At 44.0% G+C, this 21,264-nt stretch overlaps 2 protein-coding genes across 2 annotated transcripts; one reads left to right on the top strand and one right to left on the bottom strand.

Moving 5' to 3' along the window:
• Positions 1-1,374: 1,374 nt before the first annotated feature.
• ppp1r12c (protein phosphatase 1, regulatory subunit 12C) lies at positions 1,375-15,621 on the top strand. The gene is made up of 20 exons (XM_029247363.1): positions 1,375-1,671; positions 4,419-4,590; positions 5,062-5,192; positions 5,290-5,408; positions 6,548-6,707; positions 7,358-7,502; positions 8,107-8,181; positions 8,278-8,357; positions 9,359-9,471; positions 10,629-10,696; positions 11,291-11,406; positions 11,562-11,649; positions 12,072-12,186; positions 12,416-12,540; positions 12,863-12,918; positions 13,856-13,907; positions 14,449-14,553; positions 14,920-14,970; positions 15,063-15,113; positions 15,503-15,621. Exons 1-20 carry the CDS (start codon positions 1,484-1,486, stop codon positions 15,587-15,589), a joined length of 2,097 nt encoding a protein of 698 aa, XP_029103196.1. The 5' UTR covers positions 1,375-1,483; the 3' UTR covers positions 15,590-15,621.
• An 8-nt stretch (positions 15,622-15,629) lies between these two features.
• On the bottom strand, positions 15,630-20,659 carry LOC108918796 (putative nuclease HARBI1). Its single transcript, XM_029247364.1, has 2 exons — positions 19,697-20,659; positions 15,630-18,505 (listed from the first exon to the last, which is right to left on the bottom strand). The coding sequence occupies exons 1-2, from the start codon at positions 20,349-20,351 to the stop codon at positions 18,132-18,134; spliced, it is 1,029 nt and encodes a 342-aa protein (XP_029103197.1). The 5' UTR covers positions 20,352-20,659; the 3' UTR covers positions 15,630-18,131.
• Between the last annotated feature and the right edge of the window lie 605 nt (positions 20,660-21,264).

The following is a 21,264-nucleotide window of genomic DNA, read 5'->3' as shown; positions in this document are numbered from 1 at the left end:
CGTTTAGTTGATTTTTGTACCTGAGGGGAGTGCTCTGTGTGCTTTAGCTATAATGTCGGGTCAATGGAATGGGCAGTGTAGTGGTGAGACGTGTCGCAGGTTGGCCTGGAAGACCACAGGTTCGACTCCCATATCTTGCTGTCGTGCCTTTGAGAAAGGCCTTTTCTTTAAGACTGAAGGGTACTATTTAAAGGCTGTGGGTGGTTTAGGCGTTGCTTTCATGATCACTGTCTCATATTTGGGTAGAACATGGATCCCAAGGGACTGGACCACAGTCCCTATTGACAGAAACTGAGGTTTCATTTTATAGTCATTTTTTTTTGTAACCCCAGCACTCCCAAGGAAGTCGACAGCGCCGAGGATTTTGTGGACAAGTATGGTCAACAACTCCAGGGATGGAGACCACCTTCAAGAACACCCTGTGCTTCTGTTGGAGGAAATAGGATGATGATGGATGCTTTCCTGGGTGAGATCCTTTCACCTGAGAGATGTTCTAGGACTCCTGGGATTCACTGCCAAAGAAGTGGTCTACATCAAGTATAATGGACCTTTGTTGTTCTTCGAGCTCATGCTGCTGACCAAGGGGCACCACCGAAGGGGTCTGAAGACATGTAGGGAGAACACTAATCACACCAATCTGTGGCCCTACTCCGTAGAATCTCTTTAGAAGGACAACCTCATGTTGGCAGAAGCTGTGAGAGCCTTTTTGGTAGAATTCCTTGATGTCACCAGAGGACATTGAGATCTGTGACCAGTGAGAGCTGGGCTTCTGGAGTGGGTGGAGGCAGTTCCAAGTCCACCTTTGCCCTGACCCTGCTGCACGAACTGAGGAGTTTTGCCACCATCCTGCATATTTTAACATCTGTGATACCACGGGAAACCTGTTTTGATATATGCATCCTCCTTCCTGCCACTGCCTTGGGACTAGGTTTGGGCATAGGTTGAGCCCTAGCTCCTGCTGTCGTAAACTTGAGGAACGTTCTTTCTATGAATTGCTATGTATTAAAATGAAAATTAACTTCGATGGAACGAGGCAGCAAGATTAATGAAACACTTTCTATAGTACTCATTAATTACATTTTGTACGTAGGATTAAAACAAGGACTTGTTTGTGAATAAGACACTAAACCTTCTAAACCTCACAATTTATATAGTAAGTAATCGTTCTACTTTATTACTTTATTTACATTTAAACATGGATGCGCGGTTCAGTAAACTTTCTCCTCATCTTTTCATTGGTTCTTCCGATCTTCGGGTGACCAATAAATGCAAGAAGGTGCATGCGAGGCCGCTCGAGGCGCAGAGAACCGGCCAATGGGCAGCCGAGAACCCTGTTCCGCCTGAATATATTAAGCCTTCGGTTTGTATCGCCGAGAGCGCGACTCAAAACGAGGAAGTGCGATGAGAGACTTTCGGCGGCCGACAGGGAGCGGCTCTCCAGCTGAAGCAGTACCGCGGGGCTCAGCGCGCTGACGCGATATACATGGCGGACGCAGCCAAAAGCAAGCGTCGGGAGCAGCTGAAGCGCTGGGCGGGCTCCAACACGGACAGGGAACCGGCTGTGCCCCGGCGCCGGCGGAGAGGCGACGCGCGGGACAGAGGCGCCGAGCCTGAGGCCGGGAGCCCGTCGGGGGACAGTGGGCCGGGAGAGCGCGGAGCAACAAGTGGGAGGTGAGGTGTGTCAGTTCTCGCTACACTCTGCCCTGTAACATCTAGACTACAGTGTGCGCTGTAACAACTATGATTACGCACTATTCGTGTGTCAGCTGTGAAGCGTAGCCGAGGTGCGTACGCGCGCCGCAGCTTCCTGTCGGACTTTCGACACCGCCCAACTGGATTTAAAACTGCGCCAAATACTTATTTTATTCCATATTCAGTTCAGCAGCTCTTTGGTTGCTGGCTGAGTGTCTGCAGCTCCAGGCAGGGTAAAAAAAAAAAAGGCGTATCACCAGAATCACGGGGCTGGACCGCCGACTCGACTGCGCACACGGTTGAACCATCGACGTCGGTTCTACTCCAACTAACAACTTCTTTGTGGTGGTAATGATGTCCTCTTGTTTATCATGAACAGCTGGTTGGTCATCCGTGGCAACAATATTTACGTGATGTGTATGTACCGGCGGTGCCACATGTGCGCAGTAACTGCAGTGTCACACTTCTCCTCTTGATGTGTCTGTGTGTGTGAGAGAGAGAGAGAGGGGGAGCGACACACAGTCAGTCAGTTTGATTCTCCTTGTCCTGTACAGTCAGAGAGGAAACAGCCCGTTTTGATGGTGCGCATCTTAATAGCAGGAAGTAGGGACTTCTTCAGGTGACAGCAGCCAGTCAGTTGACGGCTAGACCCACGTGGCACGTGTGTATTCTGCCCACACACACACACACACACACACAGAGGTCTGGACCTTCGCAGCTGTATCACCGACACCAGTGAGCAGTGCCAAACATGAAGCTCTACTCCAGTGCACAGTGTTGTTTATGCACATAGGGCAGAATAAAGAGCCAGGATGCTATGATGAAGATGCTGGGTTGCAGACAATACTTTTAACATATTATCAGTGTATTGGAAGTGATGTAATCATGCTTTTTTTTTTTTTTTTTTTTAAAATAAAATCAAATAAACCTGGGTCTTTCTGAGCTGGGTGCTATTACCTTTGAGCCATCAGACTACTTAACAGGCGGTAGTCCTTCACCTAGCACTGTGACACTTTGTTACTAACATTATATTACTGCCTCTTCTGGACCCCTAGACATTTACTATTCAGTATTTACTATTTATTGTACTTTTATTTTGTTCTGCCATACTTATTAGCACATCTTGTTTCAAGATGTTTGTTCGTGTCTAATAACTGCTTGTACTGTCAATGCCTGAATCTGAGCCTCGTCACAAGCATTTCAATGCCCAGTGTAACTATGTAAATGGCAAAAGACTGAGAATGTGATTTAAACCTGCAGAGCTTTTCAGAATAATTATATCATGTTCTGAAGAGTGCTGCTTAACAAATATCAGTAGTTGTCAACAATAACTGATGAGCTCAGATGTAGGAGCTGTGAGAAATAACTTAAGTCAGCACTTTCATAGCACCTAGTTTTCAAAGTCAAATGTTAGTGAAGTAGAGCACTTTGGCTGGTGGGATTTTTTATTTTGGTGGGTTTTTTTTTTTTTTTTTTGCAAGACTACTTGGTAGAACCTGATGTGTCTGCTTAGATGGTTTTAAATTTATCAGTCTTAATGTAGAAATAAAATATTTATTTGGTTTCCTGGGCAGCAGTGTTACTGAAAATAATGTTCCAAACTGCAGCCTTTCATTAATAGACCCAAACCTGAATGGATGGAGCAGTAAAAGTGAATCCATTCACTGATGCAGCTCTTTGATTCGTGCCATTGGCCTAACAATTTTTGGTTCAGGGATATGTGAAAACAATGTATTTGCTAAGTGAACAAGATGTGCAAACATGATCTGAAGTGTTCATTGAAGTATTTATATAATGTATTTGCATTTCTTCCCTAATACAGTGCAACTACATTTGCACAAACAGGGTGCAGTGGAAGAGATGACATGGGATTGTTTTGTGCCTTTTTTTCTATGGTGGTTTTTTAAATGTATGCTGCTGTTCTGTTAAAACTGGAACTTCTTAGGTTGCATGTTGTAAACAGGTCCTTCCTGATCAGTGTTTTTTTACATTTGTTTATTAATTTAAAAACAATTTGCCACCTTAAGCTCCTTACTGTTTAGTTAAGCTTTTAAAGGAGATATTTACACACACACACACTTTTTGAACCGCTCGACCCATACGGGGTCGCGGGGAGCCGGAGCCTAACCTGGCTACTCGGGACACACCCAGGATGGGACACCAGTCCATCGCAAGGCACCCCAGGCAGGACTTGAACCCCAGACATACCGGAGATCAGGACCCAGTCCAAACCACTGCGCCCCCCCATAAGAAGATATTTATTAACTGTTAAATATTTATGTAAACATAATCCTCCTGGAGTGCTTCAGGGTTAGTACCTTGCTCCAGAGTATTACAGCATGAGGTTTGATTTTTAAATTATAAAAATGTGCCACTTCTGGGTGGCATAGTGGTGGGACTGGACATCAGCTCTCACTGATCAGTCTGCATGGAGTTTGCGTGATCTCCACATTCTTACTTCAGATGGATTGGTAACTGCACGTTGCCCGTGGGGTGTGTTTGGGGGGGGGACTGCTGCTTCCTCCAGGCTGTAGACAATCATTCAGATTCATTGACAATGGCAAACATGTAGTTTCAATGAAATTTGTAAATTTGTTTGTGGCTTTTCATTTGTTATGAAACGTTAATGATAAACTTTCGTGCTGGAGACAAAAACATTTTACTCTAATTTTTCTGTACCTCTGCTGGAGTTGTCTGCAGTTCGTCTTTTGCCTGGTTTACTGCAGGCGGCGAGTCAGGTTTGAGAGGGCAGCTGAGTTCCTGGCAGCATGTGCGTGTGGAGACATAGAGGAGGCCAAGGAGATGCTGAGAGAAGCTAGGGAGAAGGACACCGATGAGTACCAGTGCGGAGACCTTGTGAACAGTGCAAATGCTGATGGAATTACGGCTCTTCACCAGGTGAGCTCTTGTCCTCCAGTGTTGCTTTTACTGTGATGTTTTTGTGCTCTTAAAAAAAAAAAAGCTGATCAATGCATGGTCTACTAATAAAGACAATCGTAAAGAAATCTACAGCTAACATGTTTGTGAAGAGGGGGACAAAAATAAAGCACATGCAATATAATAGTTTGGTTGTTTAGTGTTTGAAAATTCCAATGTTAGTGATTACCAGTTCTGCTCTGAGCAGCTGTAGACATTGCAAACATGATGGTGAGGCAATAGACAGCAGGATTTCAAACAAGCTATTTTATTTCCAAGAGAAAATGAATGTGGCTGTAGACCTTAAAAGTCCACAATGATCAATTACTTATTTACTAATTGTATTAATTTTGATGCCTTTGTTCAAGGTAGCTTACAGTGCTGTCCAGCTCATATGTACATGTAATTTCTGTACCTGTTTGTGTGACTTCCCATCTCCTCTGCTTCTCCTAGGCCTGCATCGATGGAAGCATGGAGGTCGTGGTTTTCCTCCTTTCTCAGGGTGCTAATGTGAACCAGGCTGACAGCGAAGGCTGGACACCGCTGCATGTGGCAGCTTCCTGTGGGAATGTTGAAATCGCAGAGTTAGTGCTTCCTTCACACATGGCAGCTGTACTGTGACACCTTGTCTTTGGAGACTTTCTTCCTCACCTCCACCTGTCTGCCACTTTTCTGTTCCAGCTTCTTGCTGCAGAATGGCTCGAATGTGTGCATGGTGAACTGTGATGGTGATGTCCCTGTGGACATTGCAGAAGATGAGGACACAGAGGCACTCCTGCGAGAGCACATGCTAAGACAGGGTAGGCACTACAGTGTAGCACTGTTTCCAGAGTTCCTCTGATGTTCGCAACAAGAGAACACGCATTCTTCTCAGTGTTTCACAATCCTCATTTTTCAGTGTGAGGCACCAGACTTCTATAAAGTCATTAAGTTCCCTGAAATGCTTTTATGCAGTTCCAAAGAATTTGAAGTACTGCAGTCTTCCCTCCAATAACTGGGTGAATTTGTTCAGCAAAATCACGCTATTGAGCAAATTGTTGTTGCAAGGTCAGTCAACTTGGGGTAGCAAATAGCATATGGGTTAGTTGCTGCCTTTTGCTTTGAAGGTTGCAGGTTCGAATCCCACTTCCTGCTCTTGCACCCATGGTCAAGGAACTTATCCTGAGCTGGTATGGGGGGGGGGAGAAAAAAAAATGACCCAACTGTATAAATGGGTGAATCACAGTGAGTAGTTTAACACTGTAATTTCTTTTGGAGAAAAGCTTCAGCCAAAATGGCCAATAACGACAATGATATTGGCTCTACAGTTGCAGTTGTGATATTTACTTAATTGATTATTGTGATTGGTTCAGAGTTCAGTGTGATAGGAAATGTATAAAGTACTTTTTCCACTATGGAAGAAGCATGCTGTCCATGTGCTTTGCACAGTGAGAGATTGGGTTGACAGTGAGTAGAACACCTGTTGTGTGACTGAAAGCACTGTGTAATGGGCAGAAATCCCTTTGTCATGAATATCAAGCTTGTGTTGTGAGAAAAGGGTCTTTGTGTCCATAAGGTGTTGCACAGGACCTGGCTGTGAGTTCAAACTATTGGGATAAGGTGAACCCCCCAGTCAGAGTTTAATTTTATGTAAACCCCTCACCGTAGAGTGACAAACGCTTGCCTGTTTCCATGTAGCGCAGAGTCTTGCTTTAACGCTGCCTTTGCACCCTCAGCTGTGAGGCCTGCAGTGGCTATCAGCACAGTTTCTCTTAAGTGCAGAGATGGGATGCTCTCCTACTCCACATGAGCACCACGGCATGGGGAATGACTCAATGCGCTCTCCTCTGGTCACGTTCTCTCTCTTGGCCTCTTTCTCCAAGCTGTACGTAACTTGTTAGTTGTCACTAATCGCTTGGAAAAGGGAGAAATACATGTTTTATTTGTGTGCCTTTCTCAGGTGTGGATGTGGCCGCAGTGAAGCGAGAAGAGGAGGAGCAGATCATGAAAGATGCCAGAACGTGGTCTGTTGAAGGGCTTCCATCAGACCTGAGACACCCCAAGACTGGAGCGACACCTCTACACGTGGCAGCAGCTAAGGGCTACATTGAAGTATTAAAGTAAGCGTCTCTTGCGATTACAGTGGTTACACTGGAGTGCTGCTGTGTTCATGCATTTATTGTACCCTGATGTTGGCTGTGATACTCGGTATGTCACCAGAGCCAGCAGTGCAGCTTCTGTCCCTTTGCTACAATATAAACTGCTGCTAATAACAATATACTTTGCCTAGCTGTCAGTGTGTAGTAGTTATGCAAACAGCTGAGTTTTTATTGGATCAGCTCAGCATTACCTTTTTTTATGGTTCTGCAGTAGGAGCAGTAAGTGTGGCATGAACTAACAACCTTCAGGGTAAATCTGTGTCCTTAACCACCGTACCGCTTTTATGGTGGGTTTGTTTATTATTAAATAAACTGAGCAATTGGATTTTCTTCAGCTTCAGGTGTTTATTTAGTCACTTTTTTGACATTACAGATATGAGGTTTCCAGTCTGCTTTGCTTGTTTTTACTATTGAAGTGAGTGTGATGTAACAGTCATCATTAAAGAAATACTTTACGGATGTTTCAAAACATACTTTGGTCTTTTTTTGATTTCCCTTTTCTTTTTTGACCCCCCTTCAAGAAATTGGGTAGTATGATACCAAATGAGCTGTGTAGTGTAGAGCAAGTATGTGGCATGGCAGTGACTGCAGTGTTTTTGCCTGTGCACCAGGCTTCTGTGTCACTGCGGGATGGAGCTGTCGGTGACAGACACCGATGGATGGACTCCCCTCCACGCCGCAGCACACTGGGGCCAAGGCGATGCCTGCAGGATTCTAGCTGAGCAGCTTTGCAACATGGAGGCAAAAAGCAATGCTGTGAGGAGGGAGGGGGGTGCTAATACACTATTTGTTTTAGTTAAGCTTTTATTAGTTAACAGCACTGGGTCAGAGACAGAAACACCACACAGAGAAACTGCGTACATCCACATTTAAAAACAAAGACAGAGTCAGAAGGTTACAATATCTACATCTTTTCATTTAGCAGACACTTTTCTTCAAAGCAACATACATCTCACAGGAAAAATACAATTCGTGCATTATGTCAACATCAAGATTTTACACTTGTAAATGTATAACCCTGCCTAGTAAGTTCCAGAAAGGTCTCCAGACTTGACAACTTCTTTTTTTTTTTTTTTTTTTTTTTTTTTTTTTTTGTGTCATGCATATCAGATATTAACATTTCTAGCAGAAGGAAATGAAACACTTTAGTCATCCATATATTTACAGAGGGAATGTCTGGTATGGATTGAAATGTTAAAATGCATTTCCTTCTCAAGTGTGCATGATGCATAGTTGTACATGCTCCACAGGCCAGTATAAAACATGGAAACAGTAGGCCAGATATGTGTTCATCATGCACAGACACAGATTTTAGGTATTGTGTAAATGAGCTATAGTCAGTACCCACCCCCCATTTCAGGGCCAGACGCCCCTGGATGTAGCTGATGAAAGTGTCAAGGCCCTGCTGGAGGACCTCTCCCAAAAACAGGCCAATGTAAGTATTCCTGTGAGCTTTCATATCATTTTTAATAGTAGCTCTTTGTGTCTTGGCAACATCAGTTATGATGAGTGTGGGGTTCTTTTTTTGCAGTGGCGCAATGAGCAATCTGCCAACGACCAACAGCAGGTGACGGAGTCTGCAGCACCAAACACTCCCAACAAGAACCGAAGGTCAGCTGATCACTTTAAACCAACAATGTATTTGTATTTCTGTTAAAAAATTAGTATTACATATTGGTTGAAAACTAGATGTCTCTAACAGTGTGTTGTACCCTTCTCTACCAGCTGTGGCTCACTGCTCCATTCTATACATTTCTTCCTCTTGCTGCCTGACCAAATTCAATAGCAAAGAAATAACAAAGCTTGAGATGCAGACATTGTAGAAGTACCATCAGTCTGTCCTGTGTCCCTTTTTTGCAGCATATAGAATTATAGAGGTGATCTTGATGGTCTCATCTGAGTATGGAAATTGTAGGAGATCAGGTGAGAAGGTTGCCTGATGAGATGTGTTTTGGGACCCTCCTTGTTGGCTGAAAGGGATTTAGCAGTTCTGAGGAATGGAGGGAGCTCATTCTGCCACATGGTCATGAAACGGATCTTGACCTGGTCCTATGTGTGACCCAGTCTTCCTTCTCCGTTGCCTTTTCTTCCCTTCATTGTCCACCTTTCTCTTATACTTTTGTTTTGTTGTTTACTCACTCATCCTTCTGTTTTCCCAGCTCTGTGAGCTCTCCACCCAGCATCCATTCAATAGTCACTGTGTCAAATTCTACTTTTGTCTTCTGAAAGCAGCCCCCTTCCCAAAAAATGCAGTGCTCTCCTTTTCAGTACTCTGGTCTACAGGGAATAATTCTTTTGCACCACTTTATCATCATCATGTGTCTCATTATTTTCATTTAAATGTCTTGTTTCTGGTGTGGGGGTGCGGTGGCGCAGTGGGTTGGACCACGGTCCTACTTTCCGGTGGGTCTGGGGTTCGAGTCCCGCTTGGGGTGCCTTGCGACGGACTGGCGTCCCGTCCTGGGCGTGTTCCCTCCCCCTCTGGCCTTACGCCCTGTGTTACCGGGTAGGCTCCGGTTCCCCGTGACCCCATATGGGACAAGCGGTTCTGAAAGTGTGTGTGTGTGTGTGTGTGTGTGTGTGTGTGTGTGTCTGTCTTGTTTCTGCTCTAGGACCTCAGTCTGCCGGATGAGCAGCAGAGACAAAATGTTTGTGCAAGACCAGTCTAAGGAGAGAGGAGTTCCTGGAAGCCTGGAGATCAAGGAGGAGAGAGAGAGCAGCCCTGGTGAGGCATCACACACCTTACTGTCTGCTGTACATTTAACCCCCCCCCTCCCACATCCATCTTGGCATATTAAGACTAGTTTTATATTATTGCATGGGAACTTGTTAAAGACTGGAGGTTTCTCAGTTTGTTCATTCATCGTTTTGTTTACTTTTTTTTTTTTTTTTCCCCTCCTCTTTATTTGCTGGTTAAACTTTAAAGTACAAAACCGTAGTAGATGGTTTTGGGATCAGAAAAGTGATACAGCAAGAGCTGTCCTCCCTGTTAGGGCTGCATTGTCCGTAAATTTAAAATATTTTGGTAATTTTAGAAAAAAATGTGCAGCAAACAAAATCATCAGTCAAGCACAATTTCTTATTTTGTTTCTGTTAATCAGTACATAACTGTCACTTCCCAACGACATGAATATTCATTTTTAATGCCAGGGTTAGTGCGATCATATCAAGGAGATGGTGTAATGAAACATTGGGCTTTTTATAGATAATGGAGAGCATTTAAAGTTTAAAAACAAAGTAAAATGCTACATAGCACAAAGTCTGAGGTTGGACAGGAAATAATTCACACTTGAATTCCAGTGCACATATCAAGTGCACCTGTGTCTTACAGGCCCTGCTTATTACTTTATACCGTGCGACAAGCAACAGATGGGCATTAATTCATCGCTCTAGTTATTTCTGTGGCCCACCAAAGGGAGGCAACACTTGCAGCCACATGTCACAGGGTTGGCCTTTCCATATGGTCATTGTGGCTCAGGCTGCTGGCACCTGCACTGCTTCCACTGGCCCTGGTTTTACTTTGTCTTCCCAGTACTGTCATACTGTCATGCACTATATGGAAATGATAAATGTTAGCTGAGTACGAGCTGAAAAGTCAGCAGCCTGGAAGCTGGCTGCTCACTCTGCATAGAGTTTGTTAGACTGTCATGGGAAAGGAGTACTGTAGACCCCCCTGCCCCCGGGCTCTGGTGTCAGTATTGATCCCTAAACTTTATCACAGGTCTGTACAATTATAATTAAATATTTATATTAGATTACTTTAAGCACATAGTTGTTTAGAAAAATTTCTTGTCTAAATTTAACTCAGGTTTGGAAGAAATTTTAAATGTAGCACATGGAAAGCTGTGAACCTGTGTGTTTGCGTGTGTGCCCTCCCCCCAGAGAGCTCCACTATGGCGAGTCCAGACAACGAAAGCAGAACCATATCCAATGTCCCAGCTGTTGACAAGGTAAAATCTTATTTTCTCCTGAAAAGTAAAATAAACAGTAGCATGGTCAGTCTCCCTCAAATGAAGCGCACACACAGTCTGTAGCATGCGTGGGGTGTGTGTGCTTCTTGTCTGTACCAGGATCACGAACACTGGGAAAAGCTGTCAGCCCCTGGCTGTCACTGGGTAGGCAAATGTGATGTATCCATAGCTTGCAGTGGTGACACTAACCTCTTTTTTTTTTTAACCTTATCCTCCTCCACTGCAATAACTTTTCAATGTCACATTTATGCATGTGTCAGATGAGTGTCTCTTTTGTTGACTGTGGCTGTTTTGCCCTTGGGACACACAGTACTGTTTTAATGTAATTATCAACTACTAAAATATAAATTTCTTTTTCATAAAATGAAAACAATTGTGTAAAATGACCCCTTAACTTTTGCAACAGCTACTTAGATTTACAATGAAGCGTAATTTTCTGAGCTGCAGAAATTAGGCTTTATGCGGCAAATAAGTCGTGCAGGTGTCCTCGGAGACAGAGGCTATGAAGGTAAGTCAGTTGTTTTCACTCAGTTGCCAAGACGGTCATCAGTGCTGCTCATTGTATCCTGTCAGTGTGAGAAGGATGCTGAGAAGGAGGAGAGGGAGCGGGAGCGTGAGAGCAGAACAGCCCGTGTGCAGCCCACCCCACAGCAGAGAGAGGAGGGTGCCGGCAGCACGGACAGGCGCATGTGAGGCACACGCTGGAGCCCACAGGGCTCATGTTACATAAAAGCACATGCGGTAACGAGCTCTGGCAGAGCTCAATATACTAAACTTTGTGTGTGTGAGAGAGAAATGTGCCCTTGTTTCTGAAGTGTCTGCTTAAACAACTTTTCTCCCACAGATTTCAGGCACCTATGAGGGATGAGGAGTCTGAGTCCCAGAGGAAGGCGCGCTCGCGGCTCATGCGCCAGTCTCGGCGCTCCACGCAGGTGACTCCTCTGGACATGTGTGTCAGTGCTGTGGACAGGCTGCACATCCATCTGTCTGTTCTGTGCAGTCAATGTGTCGCAGGCGCTTGTGCTCTCCACAGCTCTCATGCCGCTTGTATTGGTGTACTTTTGACTAGGATCAAAGTGTTTGTGTATATCTGCCCATGTCACACTACACAAAGGGGAAAAGTGTAGTGTGATGCTGGAGAGAAGAGAACATAAAAGGGAAGGAAATGTGGCAAAAATGAAAGTGTGCCATAGTGGCAAGTGGTTCTTGGAGGACCGTGGCAGCAAATGATTTCTTCATTTTGATGTAACTGTACAAACTATGGCGTCAGTCTTAAGTGGGATGTGCTTCCTGCCAGGTGTTGCTGCTGCTGTTAAGTGGGACTCCTTTGTGTTTGCCTGTTGGTGCGTGACAGGGTGTGACGCTGACAGACCTGAAGGAGGCAGAGAGGACTGTGAGTAAAAACCCCGAGAACCAGCGCAGCATTCAGCCTGTCAGCCCAGTCATCACAGTGACGCCGGCTGAAAGGGGTGCGTCCTTACCTTACATGGTTGGGTTTTTTTTTTGTGTGCGCGTGTGTGCGCGTGTGTGCGCGTGTGTGCGCGCGTGCGTGCGTGCGCGTGCACAGGGCATACTGTGGCACTTCTGTACTGATGGGCTTACCGCAATTTACTATGAGGGCAGTGTTGCATGCTGCTACTTCAGTGTGTCCACGGTTGGGAAGCATAGCAGTCATTTGCCATCTGTGTTTCAATAAAGACATGGGTCCCACTAAGGATGGTGGTCCAGATGGGGAGAAGGCGATGAGAGCAGGCGCAAAGGAGCGTCGCCGAGGGAGGAAGGAGCGGCGGTCAACTGGTTTGACCCACCTTGGGTCTGAAGAGGTATGGAGGACACGGCCTTTTTAAAAGAAATTGCCAGAAGTTTTGTTTTTTGAGCGAAGTCCTGAAGGTTGGGGTTTTTTTTTTTTTTTTTTTTTTTTTTTTTTTTCTCTTCTCTTTCTCTCCCCTTCAAATCTTTTGGGATGGGGGAGGGCAGGAAGAAGCTCTGTGGAAAGTGTGGTGTTACAGCTGCTGCTTCCTTTTCTCTCATTCACTGACATCCCACCCCCTTGTTGCAAATGATTTTTATGGCAAAAGGCACCTCTGACAGTCTGAAAGCATTGTTTAAAAAGAACAAAATCATTAGCAGTGTGTTTCACTTCAGGTGGAAGATGGTGACAGGATGGAGGACATTCTCTCAGACAGCTCCAGCACACACAGGTGAACGCTTTGTTCTGCACTGCTGTTGTGCCATACAGGCTGTGGTTCAGCACATGGGGTGTGTGTGTGTGCAGCTCCCCATCTGCACAACTGTCTCAGTGTTAGGTGTTCCCAGGTCAGACACATCAACACCCCTTCATGAGGCAGAGCAGCTGCCATCAGGTGCAATGTGCTGCAGTATGAGCACTGCTCAAGTGCCCTGTGCTTGTTCCTTGAGCACCTGGTAAATGAAGAGGCATTGATCCCATTTGTGGGTTACTCTGGTTTGCTATGAAAGATGGGAGTGGGACAGTGTCTTTTGGACACTTCAGCATATCTGCTGTAGCAGGTATTTCCTGGCAGATTTGTGTTCAGAGTCATTAAATTGCTCTGAATGACTCTGTGAGGTAGCGGCACATTTGTCTCACTTTGTTCTTTTTCTGTGAACGACTGGCTGTTTTTCTGTCTGTTACTTTGCCTCCAATCACATCATGGTAGCTGCTTGTTTTTATTCCATCGTAACTAATTTGTAAAATTGTTACACCTCCAATAGGCTGTTATTGAGGCTGTGGATGTGACACCGTAATTTCATTTAATAACAGCTTTAACTGATATTGCCTCATGTTAATGAACTATAATAGTCTAGTGACAGACTAGCGACCTGTCCAATGTTCCCTGCCTCACACCTTTGTTTCCAGGATAGGCTCTGGAACACAGTGGCTCTGCACAGAACAAGCAGTTGATTCACATAGCTTTATGCAAGGTTTTTGTAGAACTTTACCTCTGAGAAAACTGAGGGGCATTTGTATTAAGCATTGCTTCAAAATGTGATTAGATTTACAAACAAATTGAGTTATGAACAGGTTTCTGGATCTAATTGTGCTTGTAAGTTGAAGACCCAGAGCACACTACCCTTACTGATATTTTAGATATTACATTGTTTTGCTGTTATTTTTAGTGATCCACAGCTTGAAGATTATGCTGACCGATCTACTCCTGATTACAAGATGGTATGGCTTGTTTTTCTATCATTATTCCTTATACAATTTAGCTTACGTGATATTTCACTTAACAGTGTAGTAGCGAGCAGGTTTTTTTGGATTGTGAATTTTCTTTATTTTGTAACATTTCTGTATATTGCTTAATGAAAGTGAGCTCTACTTGACTAACCAAAAGTTGGCAGTAAAATGCACTTAAATCAGTGGTCCAACACTAGTATTCTAACTCAGTTCCAGTGTTTACTGCTCATGTGTCTGTGTGTATACATATGTATATCTATATATATTTTTTTTTTAAAAATAAACTCACTTTGACTTGTATTCCTACAAAACAGTTTAGACAGGTGGTTTCAGAAAATTAAGTGAAGAAAATACTTTGAATTAAATCTTTTTGTATCCTTGTAAATTTATAACTCGTATGCCTTAGATGAGGAGCCAGTGTATACCATTGAAACAATTTCACTTTTTTTTTTTTTTTTTTTTTTAAAAAAAAAAAAAAAAAAAAATCTGTACACTTGTGTAACTGCCTTTGTCATACTGCCCTGTCTCCTAGCTGTACAGAAAGGTGTTGGAAGAAAATGAGCTGATCAGGGAGAAGCTGCAGGAGACTGAACTGCTGCTCAATGAGAACAAAGTGGAGCTGGAGCGACTGAGGCAGGTGAGTCCAAGAAGTACCACACATTTTACCTTGGGAAGGGGGGTAACTTTCACCTCTTGTACCAGGAACCAAATGGGTCACTTTCTTTCCTTTTTGTGCGTCATCATTAGCAAGTCCTGTGTGCGCAGGCTGTTTTTCATTTCTCACAAGAGGGTGCCACTAGTGCGATGTAGCTCGTGTCTGACTGTCCTGAGCCAGTCAGCATCAGTGGATGGATGAGGAGTGAGACTGGACTGGAGTGGAGTGTTCCTGCTGTGGAAACAAGTGCTTGTGCCAGTAGACTCATTCTGCTCCATCCATCCACATCACTGTGTTTTGACAGAAGTGTTTGTCCATGTTAACAGTATGTTCACATCTTTCCCTCAGAGTCAGGAGAACAGTTCGGAGCGGCCAGCCTTACTAGAGCTCGAGAGATTTGTGAGTTTGTGTCTTTATTGTTGGCATCTTCACATAACACTTATGTTGTCATGCTTATTCCCCAGAGCTCATTTTTGTGACATTTTTCATAGGAAAAAAGATCACTGGAGAGGAAAGCAATAGAACTACAAGATGAATTAAAGGTACTTCTTTTGGGGGGGGACTTTATCCAGGTACCAGAGGGACCAGAATGCAAAACAAAGTGACATTTTAAAAATAAAATTGCCAGCTTCAAAATCAAGTTGTATTTTCCAGTACACCAACTTTCACAAGACCCCATATGGCTGCATGTCTGAGTCCTGGTTTGCTGTAGTTAAGTAGCAATACACAGAGCAGCTCACATGCCAGGTGCCACTTTTTGAGAGGTTGCCTTTTTATTTATAGTGCAAACTGACACTTATGGTCATAACAAAATGGCAAGATAATATTAACACCTAGAGGTTTCCAGTGCAAATGTTATCTGTGCTTAATAAAACACTGAGCAGAGCAACACCCTTTTCATTGGATCTCTGTGTCCTTATTGCTTTTGTAGGTACTGGCTGACCTCAGAGCAGATAACCAGAGACTGAAAGATGAGAATGCTGCTCTCATTCGAGTCATCAGCAAACTCTCCAGATGAACTGTGGATTTTTTTTTCTTTTCTTTTTTCTCTTCCCCTTTCTCTTCCCAATCCCCTGTTGCTTTCTTCCAAGTAAGGGTAACTATATAGTGTACAGATCTGCAATTCGCAATTTATATGTGGCAAAGTGCACATACCTGTCAATGTCTACTTTATTTTTATCTTATTCCACCCTATTGCAAATTGTGACTGGAGCTATTAAGCTTGCAATTGCACTTTCCATTTTTCTTGGCAAAATGGAGAGGAAAAGACTGGAAAGGTGTGTTTCCATACATCCCATTTCAAGTTTTATACAGAACTTGGAGTCCCAACAGGCATCACGATCGCTGATGCTCTCTTTCCCGTGGCTAGGCATTCTGGAAACTAATCTGTACAGTTTACTTCAAAACAAAATGTTTTTTTTCATTACATTTATATATTTTATCTTAATAGTTCACATTTTGTTTCCTTTTACAAAGGTCATGTTGCCAAACAGTAAGTATTGAATTTAAAGTATTAAAGTGAAACAATTTTACATTTCAGTTTAGTTTTTTTAGTAGGAAATTTTTAAAAGCGTATGAAAAGCTGGGATATTTCGCACAAGAGTGAAAGTAAAATGTGATTTCCTAAGGCAAAAGAACACAGGGAAAAGCGTTTTTTTTTTTTTTTTTTTTTTTTTTTTAAATACATGGTTTGAGGTAGGGTGACTGCACCTAATTCTGGACTTTGAATTGGGGGGAAAAAAAACTGTGAAATTTTGTTCAGTTTTAGATGCATCTCTGGGTGAAGGGATATTAAAACTTATTTTTTGTTCAGTTATTTTGAGGCTTTTTGATGTAACAAATGTTTACAGTATTAACTTATGTTTACAAGGTATAATTCATAACAGATCTGAAAGTGGAACTCTGGGATACTTAAATTTAATTATACATAGACAAAATATCCTTTTTTGCATTAGGATATATGTTTATATAGGGTAAATTTGTGTGTATTCTTTAAAATGAATATATTACATTTAAATATTTGCCTACAGTGTCCTCCAGAACTGTTGGCACCCTTGGTAAATGTGAGCAAAAAAAGGCTAAGTTCACCTTGATCTTGCACTTGAAATTATGAAAAGTCTGGTTAGTGAATCCTTTTTGTGTGGCTTTGGAAGCTTGCTTTGGATTATCATCCTGCTGAAAGATCCAAACAGGACACCCAGTATTTGTCTCCTGGCAAAGATGGCCAGGTTTTGATTGGAAAATCTCCTGGTATTAGAGTCCATGATGCCATGTGTCTGATCCTACAATTCCTGGGCCTTTGGAAATGAAACGGAGCCTCAACGTCCCAGATCCACTACTATGCTTCACAGAGGTACTTGGTTCTCTTTACACTTCTGTTTGCTGCATAAAACTATTTGTTTCATCTGGCCATAGAACCCGGTTCCAGTCAAAATTCCAGTAACATTTAACAAATTCCAGGCACTAACGTTTGTGGTTTGAAGTCAGTTGAGGCTTTCTTCTGGCAAGCCTGCCAAGCAGGTGGTGTCCGTTTGTAGTTTTGGAGAGACTAACTCCATGAGGCAATGAAGTGCTGCTATGGTACTTGGAGAAAGCTTTTGTGGTGTGTGTGTGGGGGGTTTTTTTTTTTTTTTTTCCTTCCCCCTTCCCCCCTCAAACAATCCCCCTCACTATGTGGACCAAAATACCTGTCCACTTTCAGACAGGTTCATCACAGCCCCTTAGTTATCAGTGGCAGAGTAGAAACTTTTTTTATTTTAAATTTATAGCCATTATCCAATTTATGAAGGTCAGCAGCCTGTCTCATTCTCTCCCCGTATTTTCTTACATACCCAACCCCTAGTCAGACATGGTATGTTACCTCATAGGTGCACCCTGGTGAACCAGGAAGTTATGGATCACCACTTCAATGTTCCTGAAGCCACACTTGTGCTTTTAAAATATGAATGGGAATGCATGCTCATTACATTGTTTGTTTGAGAAGTTCTAGGGGTGCCAATAACTGTGACTAGTGTACCCCTCTTTACATTTTATCGCTGACAGGTAAGATTACTTAGAAAGTATAAGCTATTGAAAACTTATAATATATGGCCTTTTGTGTTTGTCTTTAGCAAGGGCGCTAGTAAGGCTGGAGGCTACTCTATATAACTTGTATCCTTCCACAAGCCAATTCCTTCATGAAACCCCCCCACACCATAGATGGATTTATTGTTTGATATTTTTCAAGTCAAGTGTTGATGTCACTAATGGAGTTGGTCAACTTATGAACATACACCCACATAAGTGTCGGTAAGATTAAATTTAATCTTTTGTAAAATGTAGTATTGTGGTGGTAGATAATGTGAACTTAAAAGCAGTTGTACTTTTTCTTACTAAAATTGTATGTGCTACAGCAGAAAAAAAGTATAATTACAGTGTCTATGCTTTTTAAACCTACTTGTTGGTAAACACAAAGGAAACAATAGTGATTGAACCTGAAAGAACAAATGGGAGGGGCCTAATTAGTGTGGTGTCTACAACGGCGATGGCCTTTGCCAAAACCACTGTCCCTACTGCTACAGTCACAGGGTGAAGAAGGCACGTATCATCTCCTCTCTGAACAGAACGAGGTTGCAGTCTACGTTGTTCTCCTCCCGGTTGGGCCCGTGATAGGCGGCCTCCGGTACGAGTTCCCCGGGCAAAGGAACAGAGAACTTTTTGGCAATATTGTGCAGAACGCAACAGGCTTTGATGATGGTGGCCAATCTGTGGGGTGCGCTCTTCTCAATGGGTCCCAGGTTCTTCAGGCACTGAAAGCGCACCTTCATAGCACCAAATGTTTGATGGATGATGCTCTGGATCTTGAAGTGGGCCTCGTTGTAGCGAATTCCCGGGTGGCTCTTCACACATGTCAGAGGTGTGAGAACATGCTTACTCAACAAGTAACAGTTGGCTCCTGTAAGAGAACAGGCAACAGACAGCCATGAAAATTTAAACAGGCACAAGTATGTATGAGCAGGGTGGAGCGCAGTGAGATCACATGGGGGCGCAGACTCTTCTGCCTGCATGCTGAGAGCTAACGGCCACTGGAAAAGGCACCGTGCACCCCTTATGGTTGGCACCAGGCCTGCCTATTGAATGCTGGGTTAAGTAAACACTTTTTACGCAGCCAATCGAATGGTCCCAGAATGACACTAAGTGCCTTATTCTCCAGCTATGCTTATGGCCTTAATAGTGCGGCGCCGAAGTCGTTACCACATTTTCAGGCTGTAGCTGAACTAGTCCCTCCCTGTGCAACCCTAGACATTAGACTAACCGCATCATCCAGGGCATCTTATGCTATTTCTCCTGTACTTACACTTATTCACTTAGCAGATGCTTTTGTCCAAAGCAACATACATCTCAGCAAATGTACATTACATTAAGAGACATAACTGCAGACACATGTGACTCAAGTAAACCCAGTTTGTTACCTACCACTTGTTGCAGGAGGTTCATCATTCAAGTAGGTGCATAAACAGAGGCTAAACAAAGCCTGGTGCCCTCCTACCATTTTTTTTTTTTTTTTTTTTTTTTTTTTTTTTTAAATATAAAAATCAGATACACAAGCAAGCACCTGGGATACTGTGCCGAAGTAGTGGCTGAATAAAAGTGGTATCTGGTGATGCTCATGAAGTTACGGTACATTTACATTGTATGATTGTACATGAGCTGGAGAGCTCTTGGCGAATCGAATGGGTCCGGAAAAGGTGAGTTTTCAGACTTTCTTGAATGTAGACAGCGTTTCCGCAGTTCTGAGTGAGAGGGAGGAAGGTCGTTCCATACTCTATTTCCCAGAATGTTAAAAAGTGAAGAAAGTGGTTGGTCACGTTGTGCAATGAAACCCAAATCGTTTAAAACATCATGACAACTTACTGTTAAAAATGATTTCCAAGCATACAACTCAACGGATAGTAAATTTTACAAGGAGGAGAGAGGCGGAATCGGAAGAAATCGTCTCTTATCTTTGCAGCAAGAGACCACTGAGCACCCAACTGTAACTACACAACGCACAAATTACAGCACAACGTCTTATTTCCGCACAACGGTGCTGCCATGTCCGCGTCGCAGCGAGCGCACCTCCCCGGCGGTCCCACGTCACACGCACCCACGAGCCAGCAGTGCCCGTGCTTTCCGCCGGCGAACTGCGCGCACAGCCGCGACGCCTCCCACACGCTCTGCTCCGCAGCGCCCCCTGGCCGCGGCTCCTCGACGCTAAGCAGGTTCCCCTGCGAGTCGCACGCCATCTGGCACGCGAGCGAGTGGAAGTGGCCGCGGTTCAGGTAGAGCGCCTCCTCTCCGGCAGGCGGTGCTACCGGAGCGTGCAGGCAGCCGAGCGCGCCCACCACGTTGGGCACGCCGTAGCGCCTGTATATGTCGTGCGCCACAAGTGCGCGATCGCCGTGGCTGCCGGGAAAAGTGACGAAGAGTTTGAGCCGCTGCGCGAGGGCCACGGACACGGCGTCCACCGCGCGCCCCACGCAGTCCGGAGTCAGTCCGAGCGCATCGGCCGCGTCCGGGCGCACGGAGCCGTGCGCGTAGAAGCAGAGCGCGGCCAGCACAGCGCTGTCAGCCGGCGGCTCCAGGGCGCCACGCACGCAGTCGGTGACGAACGTTACGGCGGCCCTGCTGAGGTGGAACGTGCGGAAAATGAGGTCGTCGTCCAGAGCGTCCAAAGCGCTGCCGCGCTCTGTCTCGAGCCCTGTCTCGCGCTTCGCCTCGAGCTCCTCCTGCACGGCGAACCAGAGCGCAGCGGCGTGCATGTTTTCATCCCAGCCCAGCTGTGTCAGCTCCTGTTGTGCATAGCGGTACGGCAACGATACGGTCTCACTGGGAAGAAAGAAATAACTTCGAAGAGGCACCGATCTCCTATAATACGCCTCCGTTCAATACGAGTAAAGCGACATCTGTCGCTACGTAGGCAAGACAAGAATGGTCGACGCAAAAAGCCCTCTTAATTTTTACTTTTTATATGCGCCATTATTTACTGTTACATACAAAGAAATAATAGCTTCTGTAAACACCAAAAAATAAGGAGTTTTAATTAAAATAAAAATTACACAAATATGTTGCCGTACCTTCTGCTCCCAGAAGCAAAACGTAGTGCTTTTTCGCGAATGGGTTTCTGGGAAAGCGAGTACGAAAGCGACTGGTTTTGTCAGTGTGGATCAGCGAAGTTGCATGGAAAAAAGCTCCCTTGTGAGAACAAACTTAAGTTACAGTTACTGTTACAAAGTGCAAGTGCGTGTCCATGCAAGTTATGTATTTTAACCACTCTGAAAGTTAAACAATTAACACTTTTGTTAAATAAATTCGTTAAAATAGACTACATTTTGTTTTGTTTCAGAACGATGTGTGTAGCATATGTAGTAGTAAGTATGTAGTCCTTGGGCAGTGTACAAATATTGTTTTGTTAGTCTGTTTCTTCATGTTTAATTATTCATAATTAAAGGCTAAATACTATGTATTTGAAACGAATATACCTTCACTTTGTATTGATTACGTGCATGACTCATGTAATGATTAAAAATGTGTAACAGCAATCGAATCGTAAATTTAAAAAAAAAAAAAGAATCGAGTACGTGGAAGGTACTTTTACTTTACCACATACGAACGTCCTCATTGTCAGGATGCTGTGAACGAGGGTGTCGTCACACACTGTTGCTCTATTATTAG

The sequence above is a fragment of the Scleropages formosus genome, chromosome 21 (assembly GCF_900964775.1).
Source record: "Scleropages formosus chromosome 21, fSclFor1.1, whole genome shotgun sequence".
In the NCBI taxonomy this organism is placed as follows: domain Eukaryota; kingdom Metazoa; phylum Chordata; class Actinopteri; order Osteoglossiformes; family Osteoglossidae; genus Scleropages; species Scleropages formosus.
The sequence above is the reverse complement of the archived record's forward strand: the minus strand, read 5'-3'. Positions and strand labels throughout refer to the sequence as shown.